The sequence below is a fragment of the Eulemur rufifrons genome, chromosome 16 (assembly GCF_041146395.1).
Source record: "Eulemur rufifrons isolate Redbay chromosome 16, OSU_ERuf_1, whole genome shotgun sequence".
NCBI lineage: Eukaryota > Metazoa > Chordata > Mammalia > Primates > Lemuridae > Eulemur > Eulemur rufifrons.
In genome coordinates, this window is record NC_090998.1 from 45,333,768 (window position 1) to 45,353,420 (window position 19,653).

The window sequence follows — 19,653 nt, forward strand, 5'->3', positions numbered from 1 at the left end:
TCCCTGTATTCTCTCACACTCCAGGCTTCTGAGGAGTGGGGATGAAGTGAGGGAGTCCCTGGTCTCTGAGCTGAAGGGAGGACGGCCAGGTCCTCTAGTCAGTCTTCTTTGCCACTCGCCCCCCTTCCTCTTGCTTTACCCAGACCACACACACCCCTGCTCTATACCTGTCACTGCACCTGCACCCCTGAATCCACCTTTCCCTGGGACTTGCTGCTATTCTAGGTCCCTGCCAAGGACCGTGCAGAGCAGCAGCCTCCATGTGAATCGGACTTGGGCCCAGTGCTATGACCATATCGTGTCAGTTTGGTGGCACACCTGCAGCTGAACATCTTGGGGCTGGTGGGCACCGAGGGTCAAAACCAACTTTACCCAAAGATGCTGGTGCTACCATCCTTGAGGCAGATGACACATGTGGTGGCTGTGCCCAACCTGCACTGGCTGCTGGCTCAATACCACCCTGCCCAGCCCCTCTACCGGGGCAAAAACTTTTAGCTGCACTGGAGAAATAGTGCTAGTGGCTACATGCAGAGCTTAACAGTACTACAGCTCCTAGAGGCAGCACTGGCCTCAGGCTGCTGTGGGCTGGTGGCTCCATTGTTGACACAGAGGTGGGCAAATGCTTGCATCAGCTGGCATAGAGTTTGTGGACACCAGGGACCTCTGCAGCCAGCTTGGAAATCTTTCCCAGGAGATCTTCCACCCCTTCCCTCTGGAGCACCCTGACTGGGGCCAGGGGAGGGGCCCCTATTACAACCTCTACTCAAAGTGAGCAGGCTGGCTGGGCAGCCCTCCCCAGGAGTACTTACCGGGTGCCCTCTGAACAGATATTTTTCAGACTACAAATAAACAGATGCTACCAAGGTCATCTGCCCAAGGTCACCTAGCTATGAAGTAGAGGGCCAGGTTTCAAAATCAGGTCTATCTCCAAAGTTCCTGATCTTAACCAAGGCTACCCCATCTTCTCACCCCTCTCCATAGGCCTGCCCCACACCCCAACTCTCCCCCAGAACCAGGGTCCTCTTGGGAAGTCAGTGACTTCTCTGCTCCCAGGATCCCCACTGCTGCCTCAGCCTGCCCATGTCCTTCCACTACATGGGCTTACCAGAACTGTTGTACATGATAAAACCACTCTGTGCCCATGGGTACTGCCCTGCCACCAGCCCCAGTGGGAAGCACCTCTGTCTGGCCCTCTCCCACCTCAGTTCCCCACCTTGACCAAGGCCATACCCTGACCTGCCTCTTCAAAAACAGACCAGCAGCTCACCCCCTAGACAAAATCACTTCCTCTTTAATTGCTGTTGAAGATTCACACCACCTGCCTCCGAGGAGATGAGGGGGGCATTCCCCCCTGCCCCCACCCAACTCCCCTCCCCAATTACCTGTTCCTTTGCAAAATATTTTAGCCAGAAAAAAAAAAAAAAAAAAAAGACCGGAAACCACTGACACAGACAGCCCAAGAGCTGGGTTGATTGAGGGAGGCAGGGCTGGGCCAGGTAAGTCCACCCCACCCCTTTCTGGGGATGGGGAAGGGGACCTGGAAACCCTCCGAGTCACCTCACATCCTCTCAGCCCTGGCTGGGAGGGACCATAAGGGTGATGGATGGGTCTGGAGCTGCTCCGGTGGGAGGGAGGGGCTGGACAGAACAATGGGGGAGGGGTCCCATTGTAGGGGTGCCCCCTACCCCAGATCACCACGGGCGCTGCACAGTCACAGGTACGCAGTCACGGTCACAGACACTCACAACCCGAGAGCACCCCCACCCCACCCCACCCCCTGCCCACCCTTGGCTTCCCTTACCCCAAAACGCCCTCCCCACGCCCCTGCCCGCCCCGCCCCCAGGTTGGGGAACAAAGCAATAAATTACAAGACCCCCCCCAGCCCCCTTAGCCCACTCCTGCTCCATCCCTTCTCCCTCCCAAGATAGTAGTGAGGAGGGACCCAGGCTCTTGCTCCCCCCCAGCCCTGTAGGTTCCATCCATGGGTAGGTGTTAGGGGGACGTCCTAATTTCCACTCCTCATGGTCCCTTTCACGGAAAGGGTTGGGGACCCCCTACCCCCATAAGCAGCAGGGGTCCTGCCCCTCGCTGCCCTTCCCCCCTTCACTGGGCAGTGAGATCAGCATGGAAGGGGTGGGGTCCCCGAATTGGCCCCAAATCCCAGGGCTAGCCCTACCTATGTACTAACCCCTCCCTCTGGCGTGGCGTCGCCCCAGGAGCCAGCCTGGGTATGGGCTCCCGCCGTGGGATAGTTGAGCACAGGCAAGACTGGGTCTTTTTCTCGCCCCTAGAGGGTGCGAGCGGGCACGTCCAAGCGCCCAGGAGCCCGGACGGCGGCGGGGGTCCCGTTCCGCAAACACCTAGCGGGCAGACCCGGAGCAATCCGAGTGTGGAACAGTGGACAGGGGACGTGTTGAGCTGGGGTCTCCGTGCCTCACTGGGGAAAGGGAGGTGAGTTTGTGTCTTCTGGGAGGCGTGGGGGCTGTGTCCTCGTGGGGGTAGGAAGTGCTCCTGTGGGGCAGGGTGCGGATTGGAGAGGTGGGTGGGTACATCTGTCCAGCGGTCCACTCGGTGTGGTCGTGCCCGGCACGCGTGGGGGTAGGGGTGTCTCTCCCGGTGGGCAACTATACCAGCGCAACCGGGGCGTCGGCGCGGCCCATGCTGGCGGCGCTGCTCCGGCGGCGGGGGCTGGGCGTGGCGGTAATGCTGGGGGTGGTGGCCGCGCTGGGGGTGGTGGCTGTGCTGCCGCCCTCGCCTGGGCAGCCGTGCTGGAGAAGGATGTCGGCGCACAGCTGGCTTCCAGCCTGGCGGGCGTAGAACAGCGCCGTGCGGCCCTGCGCGTCACGGGCCGCCACGTCCGCGCCGTACTAGAGGGCGGAAACGGTCGTGTGACCTCACGTCCCCCAGGGGACCCACACCCGCACGCCGTCTCCTCGATTCCTGAGCCAATCTCCAGGGTCCCTTGGGGAAGATGGGGCTCTCCCGCGCCAGACGTTCCAGAGACGGAAACCTCAAAGACCCCTTTACCTTCCCCCCACTCACGTACCCACAGCAGCAGTTGCGTGATGACAACGTGGGCGAGCTCAGCCGCCAGGTGCAGTGGGGAGCGGAGCTGCGGGTCTTCTACGCTGGTGTCAAGTGGCCCGTGTCGCGCATGGGCCAGAAGCAGGAGAACGGTGGCCACGTCCTGGGCCTGCACCGCGGCCCACAGCTGGCGGCCCAGGGGCTCCTCGGTGGTGCCCAGCGGCGCCAGGAACATCAGCTGCTCATACTTGGCGCGAATCCACGACTCACGCTCCTCCCTGCAAGACCAAGAGTCAACGGTAAAGGGCTCAAGGGACCGCTAGCCAGGACCTCTGCCTCCTACCCAGGGGACCCTCTCAGGACCTGCACACCCGCAGCAACCGCACTCCCCCGCCCCCATTCCCTCACGCTTACCGCGAAGAGTCCCGCGTGGGCTTGGTGCGGCCCTGCGTGTCGCTCTCCCACACGCGGTTGGCCATATCGTTGCCAATGGCCGTCAGCACCAGGGTCAGCTCCCGCGGCCAGTCGTCCAAGTCCAGCGAGCGAACGCGGGACAGGTGTGTGCCCAGGTTGCGGTGGATGCCCGAACACTCGATGCATATGAGTGCGCCCAGGTTCAAGCTGGCCCACGTGGGGTCTGGGGAGGAAGTGCAGAAGTTGGCTCTCACAGCAATCTCCGACTCCAGTGAACCCAGCCAGAGATGCCACCTCCCAGGCCCCCTCTGCGCCCTCTTGCACTCACTGGGGGCCCCGCAGTCCACACAGATAGAGTTCCCCTTGGCGTTTCGGATCGCCTGGATGGCCACTGCTTCGCTTTGGCTGTCTGTGCGCAGCTGCAGAAAGGGTTGGGGTTGGCAATGACTCTCCCTCAAAGCCTCCTCTTCTCCTCAGACAGCTCTGCTCTCCTTCCACCCACCCCACCCCTTAACCTTTACCTTGACCTTGCTGCTCTCACAGCATTGCAAACTGGCTAGGATCTGACTCTCGATGGCCTGGACCCAAGCATCCCGCTCCTCAAAACTGGCTGCCTCAAAATGCCACGTCTGACCGGTGCTGGACACGATCAGGAACTCGAAGTTTTCCTCTGGGTGGGGGGATGGGATGGGGTCATGAGGAACTGAGTTCAAGCAGGGGCTGCCTTTCCCAAACCCATCCTCCCTGATGTCCATCCCGAGCCCCTGGGAGGGGGGCAGTGGGGGTAGGGGAAGCAGAGGGTGGGGGATAGCAGGAAGCCCGAGCACATGCAGGGGAAGGCAGGGACACCCCCGCCCCTCTGCAACCCAGCTGAGCACCCCTCCCGGCTCCCCGCTTGTTACCTGCTTTATAAATATTTCTTAAACTACCAAAGGATTTTAGTTTCCACATTTTGCGCTTGGCTGGTTTCCCGAAGCGAAGGAGATAGAGATAGAATAGAGAGCAGAAGAAAGAGAGACCAAGAAAGAAGGAGAAAGAGAGGCAGATGGAGAGATGGAGAGAGACAGTGACAGAGTGCCAGAGACAAAGCAGGACAGACAGATGGGGAGAGAAAGCAGAACTAAAGTCAGTGGCCCCAGAGCAGAGTGGAGCAGAAGCCAAGAGCCATGAGAGTAGGCAGATCTGGAACCTGGGTCTGAGCACCCGGCAGAGAGCAGGGGCAGTGGGACGGGTTATCATGATTGGTAAGGAGCTGGGGCTCTGGGAGGAGGAGGGAGGGGCAGGATCTCAGTGAGCATGGGGCAAGGGGACAGAAGCTGGGTCACAGGGTGGGATGAGAGGGCCCTGGGGCCTGAGGGGGACAGTCCCTGGAGAAAAAGAATGGGGATCATTGTGGTCAAGGGCTGTTGGGGGAATTTGGCCATCACTGAAAATTCTTGGGAACAGGGACTGGGTGGTCACAGAGTCCAGGAGCTGAGGAGTCAATGGGGGACACTGAGGTTGGGGCTGAATCACTGGGGATCAGGGGGATTTCTGAGTGCAGGGGCTGGGGGCGGGTAAGTGGAGTTGAGGGTAGGAACAGGAACTAGAGGGTCACTAGGAGAGGGAGCAGGAGCTACAGACTTATGGGTGTCATTGAGAACAGGGGCTGGAGACTACTGGAGAAAAAGGCATTGGCTGGGGACAGGGGAGGAGAACAGGGGCTGGGGGATGTCCATCTACTTTTCCACTAAATTATGCACAATGGTAACGATAGTCAAGCGCTCAGCTCAGGCACTTTTCCTCCTGCTGCAGGAGCTGGGCCAGGGATCTGACGTTGGGGATGAGGGTCCAGGGTGGGAGTGGAACCGCCCGCCAAAGCCTCACCTTCAGCCTGCCCAGCCGAGCCTTCGGTCTTGGATGGTGTTGTCAGTTTTTTCCTCCTCTGCTTCTTCACCATGGGAGAAGGAGGGGGTTCCCGACTCAGGGGGCTCAGGTCTCCAGATGGGGTGCAGTCTTAGGGAGGAGGACACAGCTGCCTCAGTTGCCCCTTACACAGATTTCCTGATTTCTCAATAGCCTGTCTCCTCTCCTGAGCTAGCTTTGGCATTTAGGGGGCCCCTCCTCAACTGTCCCTCCCCAGGTCTTCCTTGATCGGTCCTGGGGAGGTGGGCAGATGAGTGGTTTAGAGTCAGACCTGCACTCACTTCCTGGTTCTGCCACTCACTGGCCTTGAACCTTAAGCAAATCACTTAATCGTAGCCTCAGTTTCTTTCTCCCTAAAATGAGGATCATGATCTTGACCTGAAAAAGCTGCTGTGAGGATCATTTGTTACAATATTACTTGCTATTAAAAATATATATGTGTGTGTGTGTGTGTGTGTGTGTATATATATATATATTCATTCAAGCATGCCAAACACTAACAGCTAACTATGTGCTGGACAATGTTCTCAGTTTGTTTAAGCCTCAAAGCAACCCTCTGAGGTAGCAACTATTGTGTCTATTTTACAGATGAGGAAACTGAGGCATGGAGAGGTCAAGTAACTTACCCACATGGCAAGTCAGGACTTGGGCTCAGGCAGTTGGCTCTGGAGCCCACTTGTCTTAACCATTATGACAAACATGATATGACTGAGCTTGGAGCCTGGCACTAGGTAGACGGGCGTTCATGTGTGGGGCTCCATGTGTTCACTCAGACATTCATTCCAGCCTCCAAGCCTCCACACAGAATTCATTTCCCACCCACCCCCCATTTGGATCTGTAAGACAGTAGATGGAGGGTGGTCCCCACTGACCAGTGCTGAGGGCTCGGGCCAAATTCCGGTCTGGCTTCAGCAAGTGCTTGGATGTCTGGTCTGGTGGTGGCTGCAGGGAACTGGGGCTGGGGCTTGGGCTTGGCATGGGAGTTGTGGCATCTGTTGGAAGGAGAATATGAAACCTCAGTGAGCCTCTCTGTCTGCCGGCTGCTTCCCCATGGGGTCCCCCTCTTTATCAACCACCTTCCCACTTATCCAGTGCCAGTGCCCACTTCCCTCTTACCCCTCCTACCCCTTTCCCCCGGCCCTGGCCCCTCTCCTGCTCCTGTGTCATGAGCCCCACTTACCAGGGCCTTCACCCATCTGGACAGTGCTCATGTCCTTGACCAGCCCGTTAATGCTGGCTGAGGGGCCAAAAGCAGAGATGGCCCTCGGGGGCCGCTTGCCGGGGACTTTGACTGTTGTTCTTAGCAAGTCCATCTCCTTGCCATGGGTACTGTGGATGTAATCCTGGAGGGGTACAGGGTTGAGAGTGCAGGGAAGTTGGGGTCCTTGGCAGTGTGGGCAGCATTCGACGACAGTATGAGATACAGAGGGACTGGGGAGGGCCCTGGGAGCTGACGGGGTTAGGATGCGCTTCTAGGGTGCGGGCCCATCAGATGTGGCCCAGGACTGTCTCCTCCAGAAAGAATTCCCTGAATAGCAGGCCAGGGAGAGGCCCTTCCTCAGTGCTCTCCCACTAGACTGAAAGTTCCTGCAGAGATGTATTTACCTTTACATTCCTGGCATGGGCACATGGTGGGCTTTTAACACATGCTTGCTAAACTTAAGAGAACAGGACTAGAGCTTCCTAGAAGTGATGTTAGTGCTTGTCAGAGGTACGGACAGGTAGAGCTGGAAGGGCATCCAAGGCTGGCCAGTGTGGCTCAGTCTCTGCCACTCACGTTAATGCTGGGGTGGTAGAGTAGGAAGCCATTACTAGACAGGGTCACGTATTTCTTCTTCCATTCTTTGTTCAAGGAATTGCCACTTCGCTTTAGTAGGAAGCTCTGGAGTGTGGAAAGACACGTGTGGGAGAAAACCCAGCTAAGACCAGTTGCCCTCAGCCTGCCCAGCCCCTGTACCACTCATTTTTGTTTTTTTTTGTTTTTTTGTTTTTTTGAGATAGAGTCTCGCTCTATTGCCCGGGCTAGAGAGCCGTGGCATCGGCCTAGCTCACAGCAACCTCAAACTCCTGGGTTCAAGCAATCCTTCTGCCTCAGCCTCCCAAGTAGCTGGGACGACAGGCATGCGCCACCATGCCCGGCTAATTTTTTCTATATATCTTTTTAGCTGTCCAGATCATTTCTTTCTATTTTTAGTAGAGATGGGGTCTCACTATTGCTCAGGCTGGTCTCGAACTCCTGACCTCGAGCAATCCGGTCTCCCAGAGTGCTAGGATCACAGGTGTGAACCACCGCGCCTGGCCCCACTCACTTGTTTGATGGGGATGGCTCGCCCGCTCCCTGTTGTCTCTCCCCGACTGTCCAAGCTCCGTTTCTCAGAGTCACTACCCCGACGATTCTGGAATGGTTATTGGAATCAGTTAAGGATGGATGGAGGGATACACTGATGGAAGGACAGGAAAGACAGATGAAGGGTCCAACAGAGGGGTGCAGGACAAGGGAAGATGGGCAGGTGACAGGGGACAGGAAGATGGGGGTGGTCAGCATGTCCAATACCGCAAAAAGGCTGGTCCTGCGCTTGGCTGCTCGGTGCAGGGACCCGGGGGTGCTCAATCCGGCCACTGCACCTGCCTCAGCTCGGAGCTCCCGGTGACCAACATTGGGTGAAGATGGGAGGGAAGAAGAGTAGTCGCTAGTGTGGCCCCCGTTACTGGCCTGAATGCATATGGAAGAGTTAGCAGGGCTGAGATGTCCCTATCCCACCAAGCTACACTTACATCTAGTTATGGGGAATTTGAGACATTCCTTGATCTCCTCACCATTTATTTATATTATCATTAATAAAAAATCCTCACTAACATTGTTACAGTGCTTTAAATTTTGCAAAGGTTGACTTCATAAGCATTATGCTATATAATTTTCCTGATAACCTTGGGAGGTGACTTGCTCAAGGACATTGCAAATGGTGTCTCAAACCTGGCTGATTTCCAGTCCAACATTCTTTCTACAAATAGTTTCACTGCCATTTCCATCTGTTCCCCTGCTCCCCCAACCGCTTTGGGTGCTCTGTACCTGTCCTTGGGTCCCTAGCCCCTCCTCTGCATCTTACCACCCCCTCTGTGTACTCTGAAACCCCAACTCACCTGCCCAGCTACAGGGGTGGAAGCAGCTGAGTGGCTTGGGGAGCTGGGCAGGGACTTGCAGGCAGCCAGAAGCTGTTGCTGTTTGCGTAGGGTCACCACCTTCTGGGCCACTGAAGGGAGGAGGAGTGGAAGGGAGAAGAGGTGTGAGCAGGCCAGATATACCCAAGACCACCCTTCCATGCCCAGCTTTGAGAAATCCCCAGTAGATAATATAGGCCCCAACTTCTTGTCACTGTGGCCTTCATGCCACCTGTGGCCTCACCAGCTCCTCCAGCCTAGAAAGACCTTGTGACTATTAAGCAAAGCTTCTCTGGCCTCCCTGATCTCTCCTCCCTCCCACAGAGGCTAACGTCACTCACAGAGAGAGGCCTGGATACCCTACCTCTAAGAACATCCCAGGGCTCCAGCTCCCGGCACCCCACACATGCTGGAAATCAGCACACTCACCCTCCTGGAAGACCCGATCCACATTGAGCCCATAGGTTGCACAAGTCTCATAGTAGCTGCAGCGTTTCATTTCCGTGCACAGAGCTCGAGCACGAGCATCGCCCACCACCCGAGGGGAGGAAGCACTGATCCTGTCTGAGGGGACAGGAAAGAGGCAGGATTGGACAAAGGGGCCCTTTCCCACTTTTCAGGATTCCCTTTCCCTTGTGTTCAGGCTCCAGCTGGGCCCACTGGGAATGGAGTGTGAAAGAACATCCCTCCTGTGACCAAACGGAATGGGAGTGTATAAGCCCTAGCTGGGTCCAGCTCACATATGGGTTGGCTGGGTGAGCTGTGTGTGTGTGTGTGTGTTTGTTTTCAAAGAATACTCCAGAGGTGAGTGGCACTTCCTGACAAGGTCTGAAATGGCTGAGACTCATGCATGAGTGATAATCACCTTGCCCTGTAAACCCACCGATCCCTGAACTAGTGAGAACACACTCGGCATGTGAACTAGGAAAAGTGTGGGTGTCCATGGGCAACAGGTGGACTGCTCACTCTGCAACAGGAAGCCAGGAGGCAAGCAACAGGTAGAGGCAGCCACCTGCAGAGCAGGCACTCAGATGGAAAGTCCTGCCAGCTCACACAGGTGAGTGCAGAAAAGCCTTCCTCGCTCTGGCAAAGAGTTTGAGAGCCTGAGTCACTACTTTGACAACTAAAAGGTTTTCTGTCCTCTTGTTTTCTCCATTATTTCCTTTGTGTTTTCTCTTTGTTTTTAGATAAGTTCCTTTAAAAGGTGTCAGCCTGACCCAGCTGTAGCAAAGGGAAGATGGAAAAGGCTTTCTATCCACACTAGGACTTGAGATTTTCTGTTCTTTGGCGGTAGCACCAGGAAATGGCAGTGTGAGAACACAAGCTAGGTGAGATCTCAGGGAGGAATGGAGATGGCTCTTTTAACTGTCCTTTCTTCCCTGGAGGTCCCCTTCAGACCTTGGGAAGTTTGTGTTTGGTTTCACAATTCCCTTTTTTGGAGACAAGACTCCCTCCAGGAGGTTACTGGAATCCAAGTGGCCATTTCCACACCTTATCAAGCTGTCGCCCATGTTGGACAATACCTCCGTGGCCTCCTCAGGGCCTCCCCTGAAAGCAGTGCTCCCCCACCCCTCCTTACCTTGTGTTCCCACCAATGCCAGGGCCAGTCCTCCTCGTCCCTCCCCCCGAAGGGAACTCAGCTGCCCATGGAGACGGCTCACAGCCTGGAAACTGTTCTCATCCTCCAGGCTGAAGACGAAGATCACCGCGTCTGCCCAGCCTGAGAACTTGCGGGGGGTGAGGGAGCAAATGGAGAGTCAGACAGGTCTATTCCTGTGGACACTGTCTCAAGTGAGACCTGGGGAACCAGAGCCCTCTCCTTGGCCAGCGCTGACCCAAGCCAGCTTACGCTCCCATCCTCCACCCCTCACCTTGGCATCAGGTGCCCCAGCTTCTTCTCGGATTAGCACCAGATGAGTCTGTCCATCAACCAACATCTCTTTCTTGTACTGCTCACCTGTTCAGAAGAGTCAGAAGAGGCAATAGGTCAGGGGTGAAAACCTTCCCATGCTCCCTGTACTTCAGCTATTGTGGCCTCATCCTTCCCCCTGATCTCCATATTGCCTAGTCATTGATCTTACTCCTGACCCCTCATCCCAATCCTTAGCTTACTATGGCTCCTGAGAACTCACTCTCTGTCTTCTCCAGCACCTCATATGAACCGGTCAGGAATCGGTGGATGAGCGATGACTTCCCACTCCTGGCGTCACCCAGCACACCCTGAGGGCAAGGTTGCAGAGCAGAGATTGTGGGAATTAAGAGAAGGCAGGATGCTTGGCTTTGGACACTCCAGAGAACACAAAGGGACTGGCAATGTTAAATCATCCAAGGGCCCTACAGGGACTGGACGACAGTCAGTCAGGAGACAGCAGTTGGGAGGATCAGGGCATGACTGTGGTAAGAAATGATTCCAAAGCTCAAAGTGGACCACAAGCTGAAAAATGTCAGCAATTCAGTACCAGTTTTTTTGTGTGTGTTGTGTTCTTTAGGAAACATACTAGACCTGTATGTGTGTGGCATGTCACAGCTCTAGGCACTAGTTGGAAAGTTTTACCCCATTCTAACAAAGTACACGAAGGGCCAAAGGGAAGAGGTCCTGGAGAGGTCCACAGACAAACAGAGCAAAGGGGATGGGAGGATAAAGACTAAAGAAGAAAAAATTGTGGGGATGTGGCAAGCCCCAGGATGGCGTTATGAAGGTAGACTCTCAAGAGAACTGGAAAATGATTCCCTATTCTCACAGACAGAGAGAAAGGGAGAGAGTTGAGAAAGCAGTGGGTGGGAGGCCAGCCTTCCTTACAGGCAAGGGGTTACCTACCAGGCGCAGTTCAGGAATGGAGCGGCTCAGAGTCCATTCCTGGCTATTGACCACGGCCTCTGTAATGGGAGAAGGGGAGTAAGTGGGGAGGTTTCCAGCCCAGGAGGACTCCCAACCCTCAGCCACCCTCCTCCCTCTGCGGCTTCCCCTAACCCCCCTGTGCTGGAGAGATGTGCGGAACAGATAGGTTTGAGAGTGGTCCCCAGTCCTCCCATCCCAGCCGCTCTCCCCACAGCTGTTGCTGCCGCTCAGTGGTTGCTTAGCAACGGAGCCAGCAAGACAAAAATACTTCAGTTGGCATCTCCCTTAAAGCACATCCCCAAACGTGAGTCCCTGCCCCAGACAGGGAGACCAGGGCTCTGATAGTGGCAGGTTCTTCCCTCTGGAAAGAGAATAGAAGAGGAGCTCCTCCCTGACCTACTGATTCCCAGGGCAGCTCCTGGGAGGAGGTGCTGGAACACAGAAGAGAGTGGGTCTTCCTCCATCTCCATTTCACAGGAGAGAAACTGAGGTGAGGACTTTCCCTCCTTTTTCAAGGTCATCGGGCACTGTGGGCCTGACCCCTCCCCACAGCCCAAGGGATACAGCCTGGATTTTCCTATGCCTCCTTCTCCCACGCCCTCCCACTAGCGCCCTCCAGAAGAACTGGGGAAGGGCTCCATCCCCTGGCAGAGAGAAGCCACAGGCCTGGGGGAAAGGACGCTCCTTCCGCCCGCCGGGTCCAGCCCCCGCGCCTGACACTGGCCGGACGTTCCCGGGGCGCCGCAGCTGCGGCGGGAACTCTGGGATCCGGAGCCATCTGCTCCCACCCGCTCCGGAGCCAAACCCCAGGGGCCGCCTCCGCTCCCGGGCCCGCCTCCCCTCCCGGGAGTGTGAGCCGAATCAAGAGTCCCCTGCCTATCTCCTCCAGAAAATAAAATAATATACACCCCTCGGAAAAAACAACAACAACACTGCTTTCGCCGTGCCGCCTCCCCAGTCTCCCGGGGTAAGAATTGCCTTTGCTGCAGTTCCGCCCCCCTGACTCACTCCGGGGTCAGCCCCAGGCGGGTTTCAGCGCCGCTCCGGGGCCGGGTGGGCGGCGGGGGAGTTGAGGCTTGCAGTCCTCACCTCTCACTTCACATTTAAATATTCGGCACGTTCCAGCCCCCCGCGCACTCGCGTACTGCCCAGTCCGCCTTCACTTCACGGAAAACATCACTAGTCTGTTCTCAGCCCAGGTGAAGACCTGTCCCTGGCGAGGAGCTGCCTGCAAGGGCACTGTCACGCCACCGGCCCCAAGTGCTCAGGGGAAACTGAGGCTTCCTCATCCCCTTCACCTTCAACGTCCCTCTAGACCAGGCAAAGCCCCGTTTCCTCTCTCCCAGAGTCCTGCTGAGGCTGGAAGTAGGCTCTGGGGCTTCTCTGGGAGCAGCAATTGCTGACCAAGGGCATTATTTTCCCAGAAAGCTCTGAGGCTCTCTCAGTCCCTCTAAAATCAAGTCATCTCATGTCGCACAATGTAGCTACTCACCCCGCTCCTGGACCTCCTATTCTTTGCCCCAGTCCTTGGCAGAGGAGCGAACCTGGTTCATCAGCCCACCCAAGAGGAAAGCTTCCCCAGTTTCCTGAACAGCGCTCCGCTCCCGCACCCCAAGCTGAGCATTCCACGTGCCCTCCCCTCCCTGTTCTCAGGCCCTGACCCTACTCACTAGGGGAGGCACGGAGCTCTGCGCCCAGCAGCTCCCTGGACCCGCTGCCAGAAGACAGGCCCGTGGGTCCGGGAAGGGGCCCGGAGCCAGGAGGCCCCCCTGTGCTCTTGGTGAAGATGCCGCTGATAAACTTGAGCATCTTGCGGTCACGAGTGGATGCTCGGCCCCCCTCCCGGCCCCGTTTCAGCCCTGGAGCTGGGGGTTCCAGAGTGATAGGAGGTGCAGGCCCGGGGGGCTGCGCGGAGGCGGCAGTGACAGCAGCGGCTGGAGTCAGGGTTGCTGGGACGGTTAGCGGAGGAGGAGAGGTGACAGTCGGTCCCGGGTGCAAGTCACTGTTGTCCAAGGTCTTACTCTTGCCTTTCCGAGGGGACAGTTTCCCTCGGGCTCCAGCCCCAGCCCCGACCCCACCAGAGGTCGCGGCTGCAGCGCCTCCTCCTCCGGCGACGACGGCGGAGGCAGCAGCGGCAGGGGCAGAAACTCCAGTCCCGGCGCTGCTCTTTGACCCCTTGACCCTGGGCTTGCCCTCGCTTTCGGGCCATGACAGGCGGCTACCCGCGCTCTTGCCCCCGCCGGCTTTGGCTCCACTCGTGGTCACGGTCTTGCAAGGCTTGGGAGCCGGCGGAGGAGGCGCCACCTTGAGCCTCCGGCTGCCGGTGCCAGGGTGCGGGGAGGACGAGCCAGGGACGCCGCCGCCTGCCCGGCCTTCGGGTTCCGGGCCCCCCCAGCTCGGGCTGCTGAGTAGGGGGCGCCGGGAGGAGGTGGGGCCACCCCCGGTCTTGGGGTCAGGACTCAGCCCCCCGGAGAGCGGGGGTCCGGGAGGGGCGGCCCAGAGGGAGAGGCGGCGGCCAGGAGCAGGGGAGACTGGGCGGGCTGGACTGGCCGGAGCCGGGGACAGGGCCGGGGGCTCGGAGCCCCCCGCGCCCACGCTGCTCGTGCTGATCCACAGCGCATCCTGCCGGTGGAAGAGACGCTCGTGCCGCTTCTTGCCCGGCTCCTCCGCGCCTCGGGGGCTGCCAGGATCCCCGGTTTCGGAGCCTCTGGCCCCGGGGGCACCGGCCGCGGCCACAGACGGAGAAGGCGGTGGCGGAGGCACCGACTCGAGCTTGACCAGGGTCAGCGAGATGAGGTAGGTCGTTGTCCGGCGCTGAAGCGCGCCCGCGCCCCGGCTCATGGGGCCCAGAGACCCCCGAGCTGGGGAGGGGAGGGGACTCCCCCGGACTGCCTCAGGGGGGCCCGGCCATGGGGCCGCCCTGCTCGCTGCCCCCAGACCCCGGACCCCGCTGAGCCCCCAGCCCGGCTCCGCTGTCGCCGCCGCCTCCGCCGCCTCCGCTTGCGCCCCCCTCCCATCACATGGGGCGCCCCCTCCCCATGCTCCCCGCCCTGCGCCCCCACCCCCTTGGAGCCCCGGGACCTTGGTGCTGCTCCAGAGAGGCGCGCCGGACCGTGCACCCCGGCCTGGGTGGGGGCTCTGAGATGGGAGGGGGAGGGCGGGGAGGACAGTAGTGGGGGCAAATGGGGGAGAGGAAGGAAAAGGGGGCAGAAAAGGGGACCCGAGGCTGAGGGAAAAGAAGAACCGGTGCGGGGGAGGCAGGGGCGGGGAATGGGGACTCAAGGGACAGGGGCTGCGGATGCGGTAGGAGAGAGGGGGTCTTGAGGAGGGTGGAAAGCTAGTCGGGCTGGCCGTGCGGGGGATTCGCAGGGGCGCGGGGAGGATGCTGGGGATGGAGATACGGGAGGCGGCGGGGGAGGAAGGAGGGAACCGGAGGGGGGTGGGAACCCACGGGTCTGGGGTCTGGGAGGGGAGGGGCGTGAGATCCTGGCGAAGAGTCCGGGGGCCTCGCCCGGGCTCGGCTCGGTCCGGATGCGCGCTGTGTCCGGGCGCTCCCCTCACATTGAGGAGGAGGCGGCCCCCAGCCCCCCCACCCTATCTCCCCCCTCCACCTTCTCTCCACCAGCACCGCTGTCTGCGAGGGCGGTGCAAAATCCAGGACTGGATTTCCCTCCCAAATCCTGGGCTGGATTCCTGGGACTTGGACTCACCTCCTCAAACAACCTAGCCCCCTCCTCTTGCACAACAAGGTTAGGAAGCTCCACTGTGGGGTGTGGCATTTAGGGACAAGGGTGAAAATCGATTTATTGGGTGGACAGACAGCTGTGAACAGAGCCAACTCAGAGTCACTGCCAATTCTGCAGAAGCTGAAGTGAGAAAGTAGGGGACCCTGAAATCCTTTTCCTGGGACCCCTTGTCTCTGCTAGGTACCTAAACACTTGACATTTCTCATGATCCAGCTCCCTTTCCCACCCACACCCCCACACCTGATACTCTGAGGGGGTCACAACTTGAGCCCAATTGTCCTAAAGTGAACTTGGAAAGTGTTCCCCAGGGATGGAGACAAACATGGAACTTAGCAGGGTAGGAAAGAGATGGTGTGCCTGGGGGAGGGGGTGGAGGAGCCCAGGCCACAGGGTGAGTCAAAGGCTCCAGTTCCAGGTGAAGGGAGAAGGAGTGCCTCTACGATTGATACCCCCCATACCAAAATGCATCCAGTCTCCATAGCAACTGTAGCTCCAATAGTGCCTCAGAAACAGCGGGAATAAGCAGAGAGGAAGGATCCGTGTGTATGGTGGGTGGGTGACCGGCTGGGGATGTTGGGTTTGTGGAGGCACCACCCTCACACCTGGCTACCCATGTGTGGGAGATTTCGCTCCCAGAATATAAGGACCCTTCAGTTGAGGCAGCGGCAGCCAACCTCTTTTGGGTTCCCATTCAGTCTCCTGAGGTTTGCTGGGTGGGACTCTTTCTAGAAGGTTAAAAAGGAGGTAGGCAGACTGAATGGAAGCTGTCTGCTCTGTGTCCTCCACTCTTCTAGGGGCCTTGGAGTTCAAGGCTCTCTATCCTCCAGTCGGGAAGCAGTTAGGCCAATGTGAAAGTGAGGCTGAGACCCCTTGGGAGTAGGGTTAGATGGGAGGGGGAGGTCTCTCTGCAGCCTTGGAGACCTCTCCCCAGGACTTGGGGAGTCTCAGCAGTCCCCTGATTTGGCGTCCCACCCTCCTGACGCAGCTGAGACTATAATAAGTGCTGCCGTGGGCGGCTCTTGGAGGCAGGAGCCAGCGAGCTCGGCCTGGTGGGGGGTGAGGGTGGGGGGGTTCTGAACCAGGATGCTGGGAGCCCTTTGTTCTCCCAGAGGCCTGTACCCAATCCCTCCATGGTTCTGTCCCCTGGGGTCAGCAGCTTCTCCCTCCTTCTCTGCAGAATCAGGATGACACCATCCCAGGACAGGAGAACCCCTTAGTAGTCCTCTCTGAAGGAGAGAGTGAAGGACAATTGTTGGTTCTGGCTTAATCTTCAGTCTTTTGATGGCCTCAGTTTTCCTTTATGTTCAATGGGAACAGAATCTCAACTCTTAGGGAAGGAGTAGAACAAATCACTTGTACAAAGCAGAGACTTCTCGGAGATTTCCACCTCCACCCCTTCTCACTACCTCCTTCTTTAGAGCTAAGCAGAGCTTTTCTACCTGGCCTACACCTCTCTCCTCCTCCTTTTTTTTTTTTTTTTTTAAACAGGGGTGGGGCTTAGAGTTTCTCCCTAGGAGGCCCCATGGGCCACTTCACCAGGTCTGCCTTTCCAACCACTAAGGCTGTCAGGGAAGGTTTCAGGTGTAGTTATTGGCAAAGGGTGGGGGAACAGGAGGCGAGAGTGGCACTAGCCTCAGAAGGGCAATGGGAAGGGATCAGACTGTTCCACTAGGAATCCCAAGGAGCCTTTCCTTCCCCAAGTTATGCTCGGGTGGTCTCTACCAGCAGAGAGGTCTAGCAGGAGGTGTCCTTGATGGAAAGAATGGTTTCTTGACCCTCCTGCCCCCCACCCATGGGCAGCTGAAAATGGATGATGTGCTTCTACCAGACACCTTTCATGAGCAGGGAAACCTGCTATTGTTAGCTCTGTGCTACCTCAGAGGTGAATGAGAAGAGAGCAAGCTGGAAATGACCTCCAGTTCCACCAGTTCCTCAGCGGTGGGCCCTTGTGGATGGAGAGAAGCTGTTCCTGCCAGGGCCCCACCACAGGACTGAAAGCTAGAGTATGCAGGAGGATGTGGCGGATGGTGTTGCCATGGCAGCACTTCCTCCCTGTGTTGTCATCACTTGCTCTAATGGCACTAAGGAGGTAGAGCGGAAGGTGTGTGGGGGGAAGACCGGAACAGGAGCAAAGGAAAGAGAGGGGACCAAGAAGTCCTGGGGACTTCTCTGTACTTCAGCTCTACAGTCCATGGTGTGTGAGTGTTAGTGTGTGCCTGAGAGCCTGAGATTCTCTGTGCTGTATTTCAGCGTGTGTGTGCGTGTGCATGTTTCTCTCTACAGCTGGAGAACAAGAGGTCACTGATCCTTAGTGGGTCCTGGGAATGAACACATTATCCAGTCCCAGAACCTCCTGCCCCAGACTGCTTCCTGCTCTGGACTCCCCAGGCAGGGACGGAATCCACCATTGGTCTGTCACAGCCCGTCTTCCCCATGCTCACCCACTTCTCCATTGCCAAGAAGGTCAGCTCAACAGTGACCTGTATTTTGATCTCCTGGGGAAAGGATAAGAGTTGGGGAAAAAGGAAGAATGACGCCTCCTGTGTCTTTTTCCATCTTCACCAAATGTATTCTTCCCCAGAGTCCCAGTTCCATCTTGGAGACTAGGAAGTAGCTGATTGGGAAGTGATATATGACACAGCTAATCCTTCTTTGCCCCTGCTGGTCCCCAATACACCCAAATTAGAGGTTGACCCTTCTCTTACCTCGTATGCTGTCCAGTGAAGCCTGGATGCTGTCCCGAAGTTCAGTGTTGTCCACCCTATCTGCTAGCTTCCTGAGGCGGCTTAGAGCCTGCTTGGCCACCTCATGTCGTCTGACTTCTGCTCTCACTGAGGCTACAGCCAACTGCCTCTGGGTATGCATGTTGCCCAGACCTGTCTTGCCAGGCTAACAGCAACCTCTGGCCCTGAAATCCATGGCCCTGCAGCCCCCGAACCCCAGAAGGCCCCTTCTGCTGTGCCCCAGAACTCCCCGCCCCTGCCCGCCCTTCCGTCTGTCTGTCGGCCTCACTTCCTGACTGGTGAGTTTCAAACCCACAGCCTGGGACAGCTCTGCCTCCTGTACCTCACACCCCCCCTAGTGTTGGCCCATCAGCTCTGCCAGCCAACCCCTGCTAGGATTTCCCAGCCAGGTGGATGAGAGACCTTAACAAGCATCCGGCCCAGGGCCTCCTGTGGGAGGTGGTTAATTAAAATGGGTGTTGGTTCCAGTAGAACATGGCGAGCCAGGTCCCAGGTGCAATCCCAAACTCTTGGTGACCTGCAGATTTGTGTTGTCTCAAACTCTCACAGGAATCCACACACACTTGGTCTGTCACCCTCAAAGCCCTGCATTCTAGTACACGCTTGTACTCACCAGCCTGTCTACACAGCCCAATGTGCCCTGCAATGTAACTGTTCCTTGATTAGCTACCCACTGTGACCACCTCCTGTTTAAGAGGCTCAAGATAAAACCACCATGCTGCATGTTCAATTACTTTCATAATAATCAACATGTCTATAACATTTAATAGTTTACAACACACTTTCATATGTATTATCCTCATGACAGGCCCGAGGGGTAGGCTTATTTATCTCTATTCTGCATAAAAGGAAACGGAAGCTCAAAGAGGCTAGTAAGAGGTCAAAGACATGGATCCAGATCTTTTGATTACAATATTGGTACCCTTTTCACTACACCACACAACCAAGATGCTTGCCAGCTGGTTTCCCTTCTCCCTAATACCACTGTCCTGCCCTTGATTTAGGATGGGAAAGAGAAGAGGGTGGATGAGGAAATGAAGGAGAGAATAAAGATGGGGGTTGCAGGTGGGAAGGGCATGGGGCTGGGAGCAAGGGAGTGGGAGGTTGGAGGTGGTGGGCAGTTTGAACCTAATTATTTTGTTTCAAGACTCAAACCTTTCTGGCCTGGCCAAGTGTCTCATCTCCTGCATATCTTCTAGATACTAATTTACGAAAGACAAGAGATTATAACTATGTGAATATCTGTGTAGTTGGAGATGAAGCAATTGAGATTGGGATTACCCACTGGAATCTGTAAAATGGCCTGAACAGTAAAAACTAAGATTGAGTGTTTACCATGTGCCAGGTACTGTTCTAAGCACTTTACATACATTAACCACCCAAGAGGTAGGTATATTATTATTTATCCCCATTTTACAGATGAGGAAACAGTCACAGAGAGTTTAAGCACTTGACCAAAGGATACACAGCTAGTAAGTGGCAAAGTTGGAACCCATGCAGTCTGACTAGTCTTAAGACTATACTACTTAGTATAGTCATGGACTACATAGGCAGTCATGGAATCTAAGAACACACAAACTTAAATCATCCTGTGCAGTTGACTGGAGGTTTATCTTTTTTGTTCCTACTAATACTGCTTTTCTCTCCTGGGGGAGAGAGGAATTCTGTCTTTCCTCACCCCCATGAAAAGGACACGTGTCAAAGCACTTAATAATAGTTATGGATCAACCCAGCCCCAGGTGAAAATATGCAGACTCCTCCTTCCCCTCATTTATTCACATCCCAGACTCCTCCCTTTGTCATTTTTTGCAAGCTCTGGATC

At 56.7% G+C, this 19,653-nt stretch overlaps 1 protein-coding gene across 2 annotated transcripts; it reads right to left on the reverse strand.

The window, feature by feature from the left end:
• Positions 1-1,271: 1,271 nt before the first annotated feature.
• AGAP2 (ArfGAP with GTPase domain, ankyrin repeat and PH domain 2) lies at positions 1,272-17,952 on the reverse strand. 2 transcript variants are annotated; one of them, XM_069490075.1, is made up of 19 exons: positions 13,012-14,683; positions 11,321-11,379; positions 10,635-10,722; positions 10,374-10,459; positions 10,082-10,229; positions 8,932-9,066; positions 8,485-8,594; positions 7,898-8,056; positions 7,653-7,739; positions 7,121-7,225; positions 6,524-6,686; positions 6,216-6,335; positions 5,305-5,433; positions 4,341-4,400; positions 3,960-4,108; positions 3,767-3,857; positions 3,439-3,661; positions 3,047-3,302; positions 1,272-2,867 (listed from the first exon to the last, which is right to left on the reverse strand). In XM_069490075.1, exons 1-19 carry the CDS (start codon positions 14,180-14,182, stop codon positions 2,625-2,627), a joined length of 3,582 nt encoding a protein of 1,193 aa, XP_069346176.1. In that variant the 5' UTR covers positions 14,183-14,683; the 3' UTR covers positions 1,272-2,624. The 2 variants fall into 2 exon arrangements, with proteins under 2 accessions (XP_069346176.1, XP_069346177.1); XM_069490076.1 differs by lacking the exons at positions 4,341-4,400; positions 13,012-14,683 and adding an exon at positions 17,793-17,952 and having other exon boundaries at positions 2,076-2,867.
• Positions 17,953-19,653: the final 1,701 nt, after the last annotated feature.

Bases quoted from the DNA above. Each gene is read 5' to 3' on its own strand.
- AGAP2 (XM_069490075.1), bottom strand. From the start codon at position 14,182: ATGAGCCGGGGCGCGGGCGCGCTTCAGCGCCGGACAACGACCTACCTC. The intron at 7,226-7,652 runs GTGAGTGGGGCC...TCCACACTCCAG, and splicing joins GAGCCATCCCCATCAAACAA to AGCTTCCTACTAAAGCGAAG. The intron at 4,109-4,340 runs GTAACAAGCGGG...CCCCCCACCCAG, and splicing joins AAGAAATATTTATAAAGCAG to AGGAAAACTTCGAGTTCCTG.